General features: G+C 60.4%; 1 protein-coding gene across 1 annotated transcript in view; it reads right to left on the bottom strand.

Annotated features, from left to right (window-relative positions):
* Window positions 1-1,909: 1,909 nt before the first annotated feature.
* KLF13 (KLF transcription factor 13) overlaps window positions 1,910-17,221 on the bottom strand; it is a 31,082-nt gene continuing 15,770 nt past the window's right edge. Inside the window, exon 2 of the mRNA XM_056124347.1 lies at window positions 1,910-6,540. Within this exon, the coding sequence (XP_055980322.1) occupies window positions 6,251-6,540 (290 nt within the window). The 3' untranslated portion in view covers window positions 1,910-6,250. The remainder of the gene's footprint in view (window positions 6,541-17,221) is intronic.

Genomic DNA, 17,221 nt, shown 5'->3' on the forward strand with positions numbered 1-17,221 from the left:
TTCGCAGTATTGTTGCTCCTGAACAATTTCCTGTCCTGGCATAGGAGTGGCAGGGATGGCTTCAACAAGGACAAGGGGTATAGCCAGGGTCTGAAGATGTGGCCAGGGTCTGAGGGGGCTGTAGCCCCATGACAGAGCACTACTGGCCTTGCTTGTGCAAAGCTCAGATTTGAAAGGCTGGAGCGATAGGACAGGGAGGAGGGCACTTGCCTTGCACTGGGCCAACCCGGATTCGATCCTCAGCATCTCATATGGTCTCCCAGCACTGCCAGGAGTGATTCCTGGGCATCGCCAGGTGTGCCCCCCTCCCCAGTAAAAGAGTGCAGAGCAACCAAACTAAGACAAGCTTGAACGGTTTCCAGCAGAATCGAAGTACGGTGTTTGCTGCAAAGAAGGATGGTTGCAGTGCCCGCGGAGGTAGCTCTTCAAGGCCAAATTAGCTGTCAAGGAATGGGGCAGCTGGAAGTTATTTCACACCTTCCAGGACACAGAAACATAGGCACATGTCCCACACATCCTTCCGGGGAGAGAGGCCGGAGGATGCCTCCAGCAAAGTGAGGTGGCGAGCTAAACAGTCAGTCTACGTTGGCACTTGGATGCTCTGCGGTCCAGGGTGCCTAACAGCGGTCCTGGGGCTGAGGCCAAGAGCACAAGGCCTGGGATCAGGGGGAGGCTGGGCTCAGTCTGGGGTGTAGGTGAAGACTCCCTGTGTTTCATTCATAGGAAGTAGAAAGCTGCGGAGAAAAGCGTGAATATAATTAAGTTGCGGGGTGGAGAGATAGTAATGGGGGCAGGGGGCTTGCCTTGCATGGGGATCACCCCGGTTTGATACCCTGCACCACATGGGGGTCCCCCGAGCACCACCAGTGGTCACTCCTGAGCACACAGCCAAGAATAATAACTTCTGAGCACCACCAGGTTGTGGCCCCCACCAAAAAAGGGGCACAAATTTGGATTTCCAGTAGGGAGCAAACTAAAATGTGTCAGGATTTGAAGCAGCTGCTAAGTATACCTGTTCACCCAATCTTTGATTTTTTAACCTGGGGGTAGGGGAGGTTTGGACCACAGCAAGTGATGTTCAGGCATCACTCCAGGCTGTGCTCAGAAGTGACCCCTGGCGGTGCTTAGGGGTCAGTGAAGTGCCAGGGACCGAGCAGATGCAGGCTGCAGACAAGTCTGACTGAGAACTGTCCCTCTCCTCTAGCTCAGTACGAGAGTGCCTGAGGCCCTTCTCACCCTCTCACTGACAACAGAGAAGGTGTGGTGCGCTTGACTGCATGTGCCTGATGCCGCAGGTGCCACTTTGGGGGAAAATAAAATCATCTTTTCGAAGCTGAAGCAACAGGACAGCCGGGAGGACACTTCCCTTGCATGTGGCTGACACAAGTTCGATCCCGTTCTGGTTCCCTGAGCAGCACCAGGAGTGATTCCTCAGTGCAGAGCCAGGAGTAACCCTTGAGCATCACTGGGTGTGGGCCCCCTAACAAAAAAAAACACAACAAAAAGTCCCCCCTCCCCCCCCCCCACAAAATCATCTTTCATATTATTTCATCAGGGCCAAGTGGCAGGGTCCTGAGCACCACTGAAAGTGTTCCTGACTCAGGAGTAGCCACCGAGCACTGTCAACTGTGCCTCACAAAAATCAGTGTTTATTGAGGTCCCAGTGCTTTATGGATGAGTCCACTCAAGGGTATAGTGCCACCCCTCCCTGCGTGTGCATGCCTCTCAGACACCCACCTGCAAAGGTCTTGTTCCTGCCATGAGACTGAGCCTGCCCTCCTCAGGCCAACGGGCTGGGAACTGCCAGGGCAGAGTCGGGGTGTCACTCGGTGCTGGTGATAAAACTGGGGTCCCACACATACCAGGCATGCAGCCCTGATCCCAAAGGAACCAGCTTTGGTCTATCCAATAATGAATCATAAATTTTATTTCAAAATGTAAACGTCACTAAACATGCATACACGTTAAAACAATAAAATTTACAATTACGTTAAGTTTTTTTTTCTCTTTTTGCATAGGACGTCATTACAATATAGAATCTACGCCGTACAAAATACATACAAAGTCTGATCCGAGCAAGCCAAGGCCAGAAGAGGGGGTTGGGGGTGGGGGCTGTACATGGTAATACTTCACTGTAGTGATCCAAGCTGAAATGTGGCCTTTCTGAGCAGGGCATGGTGCTGGTTTAAAAAAAAAAAATTTTCAACAAAAAACTTCCTACGAGAAAGGAAACGAGCTTGATGAAAATGATCTTGGACCCTTGTTTTCTGCCTCGGGGTTTTGGCAAATGATTCCAGAGAAGTTCCATCAATGGCTTTGGACAGGGAAGAAGGGGTCACTTGTGGGGGTCTGGGGGAGGACCCTAATGCATACAACCATACGTAGTTAGTGGGCCCAGCTGGCCAATGCATAGCTGCTCAGGAGTGCCTCCTGCTGGCAGATGCCCTCAGGATCCCTGGCACTTGGCACACAGGGACCCACCAGGGTGTGGCCAGGGGGCTTCCTGTCTCCCACCCACATGCCTAGACAGGCAGCCTGCCCCCCACGTGTCTGGGCCATGCTGGAAGGCAGCCCCCTGGCTTCCCGTAGAATCCCCCTGTGCTCGGTGGGGTGACCACCCTCACCCAGACTCACAGCTCCCTGAAGCCGCATGTCCCCGAGTGTGCAGGGGCCAGTCACCAGGAGTCCCCCGGCCCCCCAGGGAATGTCGGTTGCCCTGGGCACTTCTCTCCCACCCCATTCAAGGTGGTTCTAAAGCTGTTTGAGAAGGGAGATGCGGGGTCGGGGAGGGGCTAGGGGGACTAGGAAACGGAAGGGGGGCTGCATTGCAAACCTGATACGGAGAAGGAGGGTCCGGAGAAGGCCAGTGTGGACCCCGGGCTCCCCGCAGTGGGTGTCAGTAGTAAGCTGGAGGGGGGGTCCTCACCCATAGCCCTCGGGAATTGTCTAGGACGGACCCCTGAGACGGAGCCGGGGATCCAGGAAAAGCAACGGCTCCTTCATGGGGATCAGTCCACCCTTCCTTGGTTTCACTGGGGGGAGCTTAACCCCAGTATCAGAGGTGGGATCTTCGGGGTGGAGGGGAGGTCGGGCTTGCAAACATGTCCAAGGCTGTGAGCGAGGGGCGGGGAGGTGGTGTTGGTGGGGGCTAGCCAGGGTCTCTCGCACCTTAAGCCTCCTCCCAGGCCCCCAGCTGGGTAGGTTTAGAAAACGGGGAGAGAAATTCCATGGCAGCTGCCAAGGGCTGCGATCACTGGGTGCCAGGTCCTGGAGCAGGGCCGGCTGGAGCGCTGGGGGTGGCTAGTGCTCACGGCACAGTGCCCAGTTTGGGCAGCTGGTCTGCAACACTGAGATGCTCTCCCTGGGCACTACCACTTGCCTAGGACCCCCGGGCAGCCCCCAACTGAGTGAGCCCTTGCTGGTCTGTCCCGGGACGGGGTCCCTTGCCCGTCATGTTTGCACCTAGAGGTGGCACCATCAGCCAGATGGGCTCAGTGCCGTGGGGAGGTGGGGGTGGGGATCCTAAAACCCGGGTGCTGGGCTGAAGGCTGCACTTCCCCTCCCCCACTCCTGGGGCACCAGGGGCTCTGTCCCAGCTGCCTTCCAGGGCCCACACCCTAGCCCTGATATGGCTGACACAGAGGGGTTTTCATCCCCCCCTTTGAGATGTAAGTGGAAGGACAGCACCCCTCCTAGCTGAATCCAGGGTCACCTAGAGGCGCTTTTAATTTGGGGGGCAGGGGCACCTTTGTTCTGAGCTCTGCCCAAAGGAAGATTTGCCTGTCTACTTCCATTGTAGAGTCCAGTGCCTTTCTCAACTGCGGTAGCAGCCAGAGAGGTGAAACGGACCCGAAACTGACCCAGTGGAAGACTTCCTACCTCTGAAGAGGAAAATTTCAGCTGCCCCCAACCTGCTCTGTGGAGCACAGCAGTCTCTCCTCCACGTGCACCCCACAGGCCCCAATGAGATGCTTGCCCATGTCAACCTCAGCCTGAGATGTGGGGACCGCCCCCAGGAGTGTTAGCCCGGATCTGGGAGCCACCCTGGGGTGCCCTCCAGCAGTGAGAGCAGGGCCGGAACCCTGGCGTTCAAAGAGAAACCACTTTGGGAATGAAGACACTCATCTGCCAAAAGAAAATAGCCGATGCCTGCATCCTTCGGTTTAAGGCAACTTAACCTTTCCATCCCTGGGTCATTCCGAGGAAAAATTAAATTAAGTGCTCTCTTTGGAAAACAGCAAATCCCCACTTCTCTGCCCCCCCACCCCCCACCCCCACCCCACCTCTAAAACAAACCAGCTAGTCTTTTATTCCAGGATGGGCCCTTTGCTCTTCCTACGGGGAGGACAGACCCGCCAGCCTCCTTCCAGGTGGCAAGGAACAGCATGGCGCTCCCAGGGACAGCCCTGGGCAGCGCCCCTCCACACGCAGGACCCACATCACAGCTCCCTCACCCTGCCTTCGGGGGCCCGAGGGCACCGAATGCACCAAAAGACTTTGGAATAAAATTCCCGAACCTGGAATGTGAGTTCCTGAGACATGAACTGTGTCCAGAGTGGGGCTCGCTGCCCTCACACCGAAACAATTTATGGGGGGTCCTCCAAGGGCCTGTACGGGGCTCGCTTTGGGACTGGATGACCCCCCAAGAGATCGTGCCCACCAGGCACCAGGACACTGCCTGCCAAGGACTCCACAGTGTGTGTTACAGGAACAGGGCTCACCAGCCAGTGCCCAGGTAGGGTGGGGGGGGTTCCTCCCCCACAGTTCCAGCCACCCCCCCATCCACTGGACACCCATCAGGCTGCCCCCAGTGGCGGCCCTTGGCAGAGCCCACCCCTACCCCAGCCCCACTGTTGACAGGGGTCCCCCAGCAACCACACCCCAGCCGGGGAGAGGGGAACTGGGAGGCAGGAAGCCCACAACCAAGGCACTCTGGGCCCAGAAACCCGTCCACGGCCATCTGAGGTCCCGAAGGTGGTTAATCTCGTCCAACAACGAGCAGAGGCTGCTGCAAGACCTCTTAGTCTGGCCCCTGCTCCCACAGAAACACACACGCACACGCGCACACGCACACACGCACGCACAGAGCACGCTCCTGGGGGCATGCACTCTCCGGAAACTGCAGGGGAGACGCGAGCAAACCGGCCTCACGTCGCAGCCCCTCACCCTGACGCCCTCATGCTCTGCAGGCCCTGGGCAGGGGGAAGGGGGGGGCGGAGGGGTGGGGGGCACGTACGTCCCCAGGCAAGAGGGAAAGGGAGGAGTCTGGAGACTGCAAAGCCTGGGTTTGCAAGCTCGGAGCCAGGACCGGGTGGTGGAGGGCAGTCCCCACTGCTTCCGTGTGGGGGGAGCGAGCCACTGAGACGTCCAGGCTGGGCCACCTGGAACAGGACATTGCTGCGCCCCCCTCCGCACCAGCCCCCGAGAATTCCAAGTCCCGTCTCCAGGAGGGGGCACGTGCAGCCACACCTTGTCCAGGGCAGGAAGCATGGGGCTCTGTCCCCGTCAGGGGACGGCCCCCGACGGTCAGCAGTTGAGGCAGTCCCTCTAGCTGCGGCAGGGGCTGGTTTCTGCCCACATGGCCACGACGGTGCCCAGGACGAGGCTCCTGGAGGCAGTGAGGGCCCCTTGGCCCTGCCTGGCTTAAGGCATCCCTGGGGGGCACGGGCAGCGGGGACCCTGGGCCCACCTGACAGGAGGACGCAGGACTCAGCTTTGGCGTTAGCCCTGGAAGCACAGATGACCTTGGTGGCCAATGATACGGCTGCTGGGCTGACCCACAGGCGGGGAGCCAGGCTCACCGGGGTGCCAATGTGCGGCCACGTCCTCCTGCTGCGCCCGGTCAACGCCCGGCCCCGAACTCCAAGTGCAAATCTATGTACAGAGTAAGGCGGCAGGAAGGGGGTCCCCGCAGAGCTCGAGGCGCAGGTAGGTCCATCCCTGAGAAAGGGGGTTCAGCGCCTCAGAATCTCACCTTCGGGCTCATCCCTTGTGCAATGGAGTTGAGGGCGTCTTTTCTTTCTGTCTGGGGTTGGGTCTGTTTCTTTTTCTTTTTTTTTTTAAAATCCATTTTCTTTTTTACAAATCGACAGACAGACACCTGAGGTGAAGAAAATCGGGTTTCCACGTGGCCGCCCGCAGGCGGACGCCGGCGGCGCTTCTGGCCTTCCGTATCACAAAAGGAGACATGGGTGACAGAGGTGGGGGAGGTGAGAGCGGCTGGTCATGGCTGTCGTGGGGGGCCCGGGGCTCAGGGTGAGCTGGCCGGGCTGATGGTGGGGCTGCTGGCATCCGAGCGGCTGTAGTCACTAAGCGAGCCCGTGCGGGAGCCCCCCGCGCGCCGCTGCAGCATGCTGGGGTGGAAGTTGGCGTGACGGCGGGCGTGCTTGGTCAGGTGGTCACTGCGCATGAACCGCTTGTCGCAGATGGGGCAGCTGAACTTCTTCTCGCCCGTGTGCGTGCGGTAGTGGCGCGCCAGCTCGTCTGAGCGGGCGAACTTCTTGTGGCAGTCCTGCCAGCTGCAGGCGAACGGTCGCTCACCTGCATGGGGAGGACAGCGAGCACAGGGTCAGCGCTGGCCAAATAGACACCTAGGCCCTCCCTCACTCCGCGCCCCGGGCCCCAGTGCCACCCACACTGCAAGTGTGGATGCGAGCCGCCCCTCCCCCACCCCATTCCCCCGACACACGCAGCCTCCAGCAGCTATGGCCCAGGAAGACATGTCCCCAGCGATACCAGGCATGCAGGCAGGGCCATCCCAGGGCATCAGGGCCAGGAGCAGGGATGAAAGTGGGGAACCCGGGAGCATACTCCAGCCCCAGCCCCATTGCGGCCACTCCAGAGCCTGTGGCCCCTGTAGGGCCCCAAGGCAGCCATGAGTCCAGCCTGTCCCTTGCTACCACTTGGTTCCCTGCTGCCACCCGGTGACCCCCCCACCCCCTGCCACTGTAGCAGGACAAGTCAACAGTCAGTTCCGTGGCCTGAGAGGGTCCCGTGCAGAGGGCCCTGCGTGGTGCACGGAGCAGAGATAGGCCACTGAGGACAAAGCCCCAGAAGAGAGCAGTCAGGGAGATCGGTGCCAGCCAGTAACTCCCCTGTTCGCCCCTCCCCACAGAAGCCAGGGATGTGCCGGCAGCCAGTCTGGCAGGCAACTCAGAGCCCGGAGCTCCACCTGTTCTCGGTCCTGGGGCAGGAGGTGGCCCCCCACACTGCTAGGTCCTCAGCCTGGACATCCACAGATACCCCAGCAGGGACTGAAAGGAGGGGCAGGAGAAGGCTGCGGCAGAGGCAAAGGAAGCCGCAGGGGACACAGAAGAGGTGCTGGGAGCAACAGGACAGTGTGTGTGTGTGTGGGGGGGGGGTGTTTGCCTTGACCCAGGTTCCATCCTGGCACCCCATAGGTTCCCCAAGCTGACCAGGAGAGACCCCTGATCACTGCTGGGTGTGGCCCCAAAAAGAAAAAAAAAGAAGAGGGGGGCAATGGGGGGATATGGTTCCCCCTCTGCTTCTCCTGAGAACAGGTTGCAGAAGGAACTTGGTCGAGAAGCTGAGGAGGACCCCAGAGGAAAGTTGCACATTGCCCAGGGAAGCTACCCCATGAAGAGGAGGGGGTGGGGTGGCAGAAAGGGGGACTGGTCCATCTCTGAGACGTCATCGCTGCGGAACCAACCACCACAGTTTCTGAAAAGTGGGGGGGCGGAGGCGCGGTCACTGGGAGGAAGGCAGGGAGAGGGGATGAGTTGGCACAGAGAGGAGAGTGGCGGCTCCTGAGGGCCCTGGCTTGGATCCCGGAGCCCTCTGAGTCCCAGGGAGACGCGGTCAGCAGTGCCCCCACACAGAACAGCAGGGGTGGACACCAGCACGGGAGGAGCCCCAGGAGTCTGGGTGGCTGTTGGTGCTGGGGGGGAACGGGCCACCACAGGCGGCAAAACGCAGCCCCCACCAAGTGCCAGAGAGTGACCAGCCCTGGGGACTGGGCAGATATGGGGACAGGGCAAACCACATTCTTGTCTGGAAAGAGGGAATACGAGACCAACTGGCAAGTCCAGGAAAAACTCAGGAGACAGGCTGGAAGTGACAGAACAGTGGGGAAGACACTTCCCTCGCATGCAGTCAGCCCAGGTTCGATACCCAGTACCTGACATGGCTCTCTGAGCGTGGCCAGGAGCCCTGAGCACAGAGCCAGGAGAGGGAGCTGGAGTGAACTGACTGGGCAGGTGCTCTGGGCCCGGCACAGGTTTCAGACCAGGTGAAGTACAGCCCGATCGATCCTCACCCCAGATGCCAGCCTCACTCAGCTGTGCTCATGGAGAACCCCCCCACCAAATCCACACAAGGTAACAGTGCTCAGAATCTGCCATGGAGTGTGGGTGGACACCCCCCCCCCAGCACAGCTGTGAGTGTGGGGCACAGAGCTGAAGGTAGCCCCAAGCACCATCGAGATAGTCTACCACCCCACCCCCTCCCTGAAAGGCTAAAAAATAAAATTAAAACTAAGCATAGAATTAAAGAGACTACAGTCCATTCCCCCCAATACACGGTCTCTGGAGGGCGTGGGGAGTGTTATGCATGAGTTAAGGGGAGGGAATGTAGATTTTTCTGTGTGAGATAGGGGGAGGGAATGTCAATTTTTATGTACAAGATAGCGGGAGAGAATGTGGATTTTTATGTATGAGACGGGGGAGGGAATGTGGATTTTTATGTATGAGACAGGGGGCAGCCCACGGGAATAGTTAAATGAGATAAGAGACACATGTATATTCAAGGACAGAATTCAAATAATAAATGAATAATAAATAATAAAACAGCCTATTATGTACTAAATAAATTATCTACCAACTCAGGAGGGAGAGCTCGGACAATGAAGGGAAATCCTTCATCAGTGTGGCCTCTGGAGGGGATGGGGTGGGGGTGGTGCCAGGCAGCGGGGACAGCCCAGTTGTGCCACCTGGCAAGCTCCCAGGGCAACCTGATGCATGCCTGGGGACACTGGGACTGGAGGCAGACAGGACCCGCCCCGCATTGTCACGGGAGAGGCCACAGTCAGACACGGTCATTGTCATTGTCAAGGGCCATGTGACTGAGCCGGACAGCCTATGAGTGGGCACAGAGCACAGATAAGGGAGAGCCAGGAGGAGAGGAAGGACTGCCCGGGGAGAAGCAGAGGCGCTGGGGGGGGGGGGGGCACACGCTGGCAGGGAGGTCCCCAACGAGTTCCTGGTGATGGGGCTCATGCAGCTTAGTTGCCCACACACTTTCAGGGCTGCCAGTAGCACCACACAGCCTCGGGCCTGCCTGCCCAGCTCTTCCTCCAGGCACCACGGACAAGCTGGTTCTCCTAACAGAAGGGTGCTCACAAAGGCTTCGGGTACACATGGGTGCCCCAGGGCCTAGCGAAGCCAAGGTCTGCAAAGAGCCCTCCATCCCTCTCCCACAGTGGAGGAGGTGCGAGTGGTGGTATTCCCTGGGGCAGGAGTGCCCCAGCCCCTCTGCAGGCACCCCAAGATCTCCTGCAGTTCCCACTTTCCTCAGATGGCAGAGGGCCAGAGGGGTGTCTCAGCGGAAGTGGGGGGCAGAGGTGAGCCAAAAACGTTTTTTTCGTTGTTTTTGGGTCACACACCTGCCTGTGCTCAGGGGACCATATGGGGTGCCGGGAATCCCCGGTCTGCAACGCGGGAGAGGAGGTACCGGGGCAGAAGGGAGAGGGGGAGCTGCCTGGGAGGGCGGCTGGGGGGCTGGGGGACCGAGAGGCTGGGGAGGGGCAGTGGAGGCTGAGGGTGCCAGGCAGCAAGAGCGAAAGCTGAGGACGCGGTGAGCCCACCACACTCCCAAGAGTGCACGTGTGTGGGGGAGGGGGGCCACGTAAGGCTCTGGGCGCCCGGGAGGGGTGGGCAGCGCGGAGCGGGGACCCACAATGAAGGGGCCAGTTGGCGGTTGGGTGGGGCAGCGCGGAGAGACGGGGTGGGAGCAAGTCTAGCGGAGCGGCGGGTGCTGGGGCTGTTGCGCAGTGAGGCAGGTGCTTGGTGACTGCGGGGCGGAGCGCACAGTGAGCGACAGAGTCGAGGGGTGCGGGGCTGGGGCGAGCAGCGCGGCGGGAGGCGCAGCCAGGCAGTAACTGGGGGCGGGGCCCGCAGAGCCACAGGGCCGGGGGCGGGGCCGCGGGGACCCGTGTTCACTGGAAACGAGGGGATCGGGCGGGGTTATGTGGAGGCGGGGCCTGTGTTAGCCGGAGACGTCGGGATTGGGCGGGGCTCTCCGGAGGCGGGGTATTAGGCGGGGTTGTCCGGAGGCGGGATTGCGCGAGGCAGTCGGGAGGCGGGGCCGGGCGGAGTGGCCCGGAGGCGGGGATTGGGCAGCGCCGTTGGGAGGCGGGGCCGGGCGGGGTTGTCCGGAGGCGGGGATTGGGCGGCACCGCCGGGAGGCGGGGCGCGCGCAGGGCAGCGCTGGGGGCGGCGGCGGTTACATAAATGTTCCCTGGCGCCGCAGCGAGGCGGCGGGGCGGGATTGCCTCATCTTATCAGGGAACACGGCGTCCCACACGCGCCTCTTGCCCAAGCCGCAGGCCGGGCGGGGACGGAGTGTTCCCTGCGAGAGGCGGGGCGTAGAGCCGGGCTGGCCTCCCCCGGGGCCCCGGCCCGTCGCCCCACCTGCCGCAGCAGCGGCCTCGCACGCGGCCTGGGGGGCCGCTGCGGGGTCAGGGCGCGCGCGGCGGGGGATGGGGGGGCGCCTCGATTCGCGGTTACCGAAGGCGGGGGGGGGGGGGGCGACACGTGCAAGGGAGCGTGGCGGGGGTGCGCCCGGGAGAGTGGCGGCTTAACAGGGGTTCAGGGTCCTGCCCCAAGTCTGCAGCGCAGATCTCAGGGAGCGGGTGTCGGGCTGGACTAAGCGGAGCTGGGGGCTGGGGGCGGCCTGTCCCTGGACAGCTCTGCCATGTGGCCGCTGGCGCCGACCCTTACGTCCCAGGATTTTCTGTCCCTGTGCGCCTTCCTGGGCAAGGGAAGCCGGGCAGTGTGGTGGTCTGCCCTGGAAGGGCCCTAGGGCTGGAACCCTGCATTGGCTGCCTGCAGCTAGAGGGAGCAGGGAGACGCCCCACCCGGACATTTCTGCCTGACTTTCAGGACTGGGGAGGGGACGAACGCCTACCACCTGGGGTTCGAGCAGTGCATGCTATGGCCAGCAGCGGCCCCACAGCAGGCCACAGGCAGGCAGCCTGAGCACACTCGCTCATTTTCCAGTGCTCTCGCGCCAGCTGGGCTGCCAGGACACGGGAGGAAGGAGGTGGTGCGGCCGCCCCAGATGGCGACTCAGCCAGCCTGTGCATGCGTGAGTCTGTGTGTGTGGGGGGGGGGAGTGGGGTGTATGTGTGCGCATGTGCACGTGTCTGTGGGTGTGGGGGAGAACCATGTGCATGCCTGTGCATGTGTGCATTATGTGTATGTGTGCGTGTGAACGCATATGTGCAGAGGCCACACATGAGTGCCTGTATCTCTCCGGGGACACCAACCGGAGACCGTCATGGAGGGATTTTTGCTACTGATCCCCTTTGTTCAGGAATAGGGTGCCAGGTCTCCAGTCTACACAGCAGCTGAAGGTTGCAGAAAGATGGGGCACGCCCCCCCACCCACCCGGGTTCCCACAAGCTGTCATGGTAGCTGATATGCCGGAAGCCGATCCTCCCAGGGTGGGAACCGCGAGTGGTGGGGGTGGCGGGTCCAAAACTACCTTTGAGCAAGCAGCCCTCCACTGCTCCCAGGGCAGAGACTCCATCTCACGCGAACAGAGGTGGGCTGGGTGGGGGGAGGGCTCCTCCAGTGCACAGGGGAAGCGAGATGTGGGGGAAGCGAGGGGGGTTGAGGCCACTGGGGACTGGGGGGGGGGGGTCTGGAACCCTGTGTGGAAGCCAGGAAGGGAGGATGAGCAGATGTGCAGCCCCAGAAGGGGAATGGGAAAGAGGGGGGCCACACGGAAGGGAGGAGCAGAGAGAAGGGGCAGGGGGGAGCCAGCAACCCTGGAACTGAGCCCCACTTATAACCACAGCTGAGAACCGGAAACAATGGGGGGTGGGGGCCCGCCGTCAGCCATCCTCCCCCATGAGAACACAGGCCACAACCCCCCACACTCCCAAGATCCCACTGTCTACCTGTCAGGGTGACCTCACGACGGATGGAAGGACAAACCCCTCTAGAGAAGGGGCCTGATCATGCTGGTCACAAAACCCCAGCTGATGGGGCCAACAAGACAGGACTGCAGGGAGGACCTCTGGCCCTGCACGAGGCCCACCCCAGGTTAGGTTCCCAGCACCCCATTTGGCCCCGCCAGGGCTGATCCCTGAGACAGAGGCAGAAACACACTCTCAGTGGCACAGGTGTGGCCCCAAAACAAGATCGAAAACAACCTCAGGTGCAGCCGTCACGGAGTCAGGGGTCGGGCTCGACAGGGAAGCCAGGGAGCCGGCAGAGGGTCACATGCAAGGGCCCACCTGGGTCTGGGCCCACAAACCTTTGGGTGTGGCCCTGAAGATCCCCAGCTCTGGACTACCCACCCCATTGGCTGATTATCATCAGGAATGGCCCCCAGGCCTCCTGAGCACTGCCTGGGAAATACCCATCCCGAAGTTCCCAAGCAGTGCTCAGGAGGTCCGGAGACCACCATCCTAGGTGATTCTCAGCCAGCAGGAGGCCTTGAGGGTGCTGGGTGCCTCCTGGTCATCCGGTGGTGCTCAGGGACCATGTAGTGCCAAAAATTTAACTGTCAGGCACACACCATGAGCAATGCACCCTAACCACTGCACTATCTCCTGGCCCCAGGAAAACAATTTTTTAAATTGTTTTAAATTGTAAAATAATTTTTTTTTTCAATTAAAGACCAAAGTCAACTGGGAAACACTTGCCACCAAAAATGCGAATTTAAATACAGTGGCTGGCATGTGTTCCTGCTGGGTCCCGATGCCCCTTTCTCTTTTGCCCCCAAATGGGGGAGGGGGCCTTCCTGGAGTATGGGAAGGTCCGAAATAGCCAGAGTGGGCTATCTGCCTTTCTAGAAAGCACGGGGGGTGGGAGCCCCAGGTCCCAAGCAGACAGGCTGATAAGGGCCCCCCGGACAGCGTGAGGAATGCAGGCAGGGGCCAGGCCAGCCGCCCAGTGCTCAGGCTCCCAATCCCAGCCCCCGGACATAAAAGTCACTTTGTCCACCCGCGTGCCACCATCTGCTGCGGAGCGGCCGGAGCCGGGGCAGGTGCTGGCAGCCAGCCCTGCCTCCCTCCTGCTCCCCGACTGAAGGCAAGGCACGCTCCAGTCCCTGCAGCCAGGACAGGGAGCAGGGTGGGCACGGCCGGAACAGCCTTAGCCAGGCCGGGCTGTGACGTCTGGGTGGCACCAGGCAGGCCCAGCTGCTTCCCCTCAGGACAAGCCCAAGCACCCTGCCTGGCCCCCACCCCAAGGGCAGATTCAAGGTCAGCCTGGGACTCAGGGAGCTGCAGCACCAGGAAGGGGCAAGGCATGAGGGACGGACCCCTCCTCCCCTGCTGCCCGCTCCCCCACCTCACGTCTTTGGCAACCAACCCTCCTACCCCACTTCCTCTTCCTGTCCCCCTTCCCTTCTCATTTCCTTACCCCTGCCTCCTGGGTGGGCCTCATGGCCGTGAGCCTGTCTGGGCTGGGCGGGAGGGGGGGGGCTCACACCTGAGATGAGGTGGGGGGGGGGTGTCACCCTGAGACCAGTACAGAAGGACAGGGTGAAACTGAAGGTGGCAGTGACCCTACACCCACAGAAGGGTCCACCCAGGAGGATGGTGCCATGGCCGCACCGCAGGTCCCAAGGGAGAGGACAGGGACCACCAGTCCACACACATCCTATAGACCTTGGTCCTATGACTCCCCACTTCCTGGAGACACCCGCAGCCTTGGAGAGGGGCTCCCTGCCTGGTGACCAGCAGGGGCCTGGGCATAGATGACCTGTGCCTGAGCCCTGGGAGCGACGGTGAAGGGGGACACTTGGATCCAGGGGGCCTGGGATGGGGCCCAGAAGGGGTTGGCAGGGTGACTCCAGTCCCTGCATCCGAACCTGGCCAGCCGCAGGGGCACCAAGCACCCGGCTTTCCACAGAGAAACATAGGAGGCGGCAAAGAGTGTGACCCCCATGTCCACTCTCGGGTGCGGCCTTGCGCAGCCACAGAATTTGAACAAAGGAGGCAGGGCAGCTGGCTGGCTGCTGACAGACCTGTTCTAGAAAGATTGGCCAGTCTGAGGCTATCCAGGAAGGGTCTGGGGACCTCCCCAGGGACTGTCCTGTGGGGCCCTGCATAGCACAGTGTGGCTTACACAAGTCACTAAGTTAGCAACGTTGAACCCTGAAGGAACCTGGGAATTGGGCGGTGGGGGAGTGGGAAGACCTGCCCACCAATTCCTGAGTCCACCCCTCCCCAGCTGCCCAGCCACTGTGGGTCAGGGCTGCCTAGAAAAGGTCCCTAACAAAGTGGGCAGACCAGGTCCCTGCCAGGAGAAAAATGGAAGCCACACTCTGTGCTCCCCCTTCCTCAACAGCCTGGAGGGAACCCCATGGCCCAGCCTGATGTCGGGAAAGGGGAGCCAGTAGGCACCTTCTGTCTGTCCCGCTCACATGGGCCCTTTACTTCTCCTGAAGGGACTCTGCATGGAGACGTGTGCCTGCTTGTGCCCCCAAAAGCTCCTCCGCTCTGGACTCTTCTGTCCCCAGACAGGGCTGTTATCAGCAGCCACCTGGAAAGGAGCCTGGAGCTTGCGGAGGGTGCCCCATCTTCCTGCACCTGACCCTGGGGCCCACTGCAGAGACCCTTCCAGCAGCTTCCTGCAGCCCTGTGGACAGAGCAAGGTCAGGGGCTTAGAGGCCAGTTACGCTGGCTCACTCACTCAACACAAGTATTTTAGACCAGGTCAAAAAAGAAATGTGTGGGGCTGTAGCGAGAGCACAGCGGGTAGGGTATTTTCCTTGCATGCGGCCGACCCAGGTTCGATTTCCAGCATTGAGCACCACCAGGAGTAATTCGTGAGTGCATGAGCCAGGAGTAACCCCTGTGCAATATTGGATGTGACCCCCCCCCCAAAAAAAAGAAAGAAGAAATGTGCTCCCAGTCAGAATATGGAAGAATCTTTTTCCATCTTCAAAAAAAAAAAAAAGTGACGGGCAGAGGTGTGGTTCTGTGGCAGAAGTCAGAAGTCCCTGCAAGCATAAGGCCACGAGTGTGATCCCCAATGCCCACGGCACATGCCACAGAAGATCCTGGCAGCTCTGTGGCCTGGTACCACAGCTGAAGCCTGCAACCCCCTGAGTAAATGAGTGAGTTCCCCACTCATCTCCACAGCAACCAAGGCCACAAAAGGGAGGAAGGAGAGTGAGGATGCAGCCTTGTGTGAGCTGGGCCCTGGTCAATTCCAGGGGCCACATACCCTTTCTGCTCCCCAGCACTGACTGCGGTGGCTCTGGAGGTGCCCAACACTGCACCGTCTGAGCAGCGAAGCACTTTCCAATTTGGTAGGCTGAGAACTAGCGGGAGGGGCCCCACAATCCTCTGAGCACCACCTGCCTGGAAGCCAAAATATTTTTTGTTTTAAAAGATCTAAACTTGACCAAAGCCAAGTAGACAGCAGAGATCTGTAAAGGTGCTCACTGTCCTTTGCCACTGCACCAGGGCACAGGGTGCTGGGCACCATCTTCCCGGGAGGCAGACGAAGGTATAGCCACTAACCACACCCAATGCCGGGTGGGACATGCAGTAGCTCCCAGCTCCCACAACTGAGTCTACAGCTGCCTAGAAAGTTCCCAGAGCAACAGAACAGCCAGGCGGGCACTGGCCTTGCATTCAGCTGGTCCAGGTTCGATCCCTGGCAGCCCATAGGGTCCCCAAACCCCGCCAGGAGTGATCCCTGAGTGTAGACAGGAGTCAGCCCTGAGCATGGCTGTGTATGGACCAAAAAACAAAACACAAGAAAGTTGGTTCTTGGGCACTGCATGGGCCAGGCTGCGCTTCAGAGCCCACCCAGCAAGAGAAGCTTTGTCCGCAGTTACCCCCTCCCCGCCCCACCCCCCATACAAATGCTCACTTGCAGCCTTGATAAGAATAACCCTCCCTGGAACCCTGAAGGGCACGGGAGCACCGACTGGGGGTACCACGCTGAGGGGCGGGGCGGGGGGCGGGTCTGAAGTGCCCTGGGCCAGACCTGGACTCTACCAATGGCAGCGGTGTTGGGAACAATGGACACTGGGGGGCTGCACAGAGGCACCCCGCCATCCCCGCCTCCTGCAGAGCTGCAAGGTGCCAGACTGGAGCGTGGGAATGATAATGCCGGGCGGAGGCGGGGAGCAGCGGGTGCTCCCGGGGACTTGGAGTCCAGCTTCTCACACTTCCCTGGGTGGAGGTGGGACGAGGAGGGCCCAGGCGCGTGGACAGGAGGCACAGACACAGCACTGGGACACAGGGGCACATCGGCGCAGCCCCCACACACTGCTCTCCCTCTTTGTGTTTGCTGTGGCTTGTTTTGTTTGGGACCACACCTGGTGGCTTATTCTTGGCTCTCTGCTCAGGGGTCACACCTGTTGAGCGCAGGGGATGGGGGGCCGAGGACTGGAGCTGGGTCTGCTGTGTGCAAGACAAGTACCTTCCCCGTTGCACCATTGTTCCAGCTTCTCCTCTCTGCTTTTAGACTGAGTCCACAGTCAGAGGTGCAGGGTGGCTGACCCAGGCCCTGGGGTGCTTGCTGACAGTGTGGAAGGCAGGCGCAGTACTGCTTAGGCAATTCCTGGGGTCTTGGTTCTGGGACCCCATTCTAACCCCACCAGCTTTTTTAGCCAAGAGGTGCTTGGAGGAGGCTGGAACAATAGCACAGCCAGTAGGGCATTTGCCTTGCACGTGGGCAACCCACATTCAATTCCCAGCATCTATATGGTCCCCTGAGCACTGCCAGGAGAATTCCTGAGTGCAGAGCTAGGAGTAACCCCTGTGAATCACTGGGTGTGACCCAAAAAGCAAAAAAAAGAAAGAGGTGCTTGGAGGCCTGATGTGCTGGGCGGGAGAAGCCCCCAGGGGCGGCGGCACTGGTCCCTGGAGACGCCGTGTCCACTGGCAGGAGGCACCTGACCACAGTCATCTCTCCGGGCCCAGTCACGAGAAAAACACCAGACGCCTGCAAACCGGCAGGGCAGTGAGCAGCACAGCTGGGCAGCCAGTCCAAGATGGACACTCCTACAC

This window comes from Sorex fumeus, unplaced genomic scaffold (genome assembly GCF_029834395.1).
Source record: "Sorex fumeus unplaced genomic scaffold, SorFum_2.1 ptg000051l, whole genome shotgun sequence".
NCBI lineage: Eukaryota > Metazoa > Chordata > Mammalia > Eulipotyphla > Soricidae > Sorex > Sorex fumeus.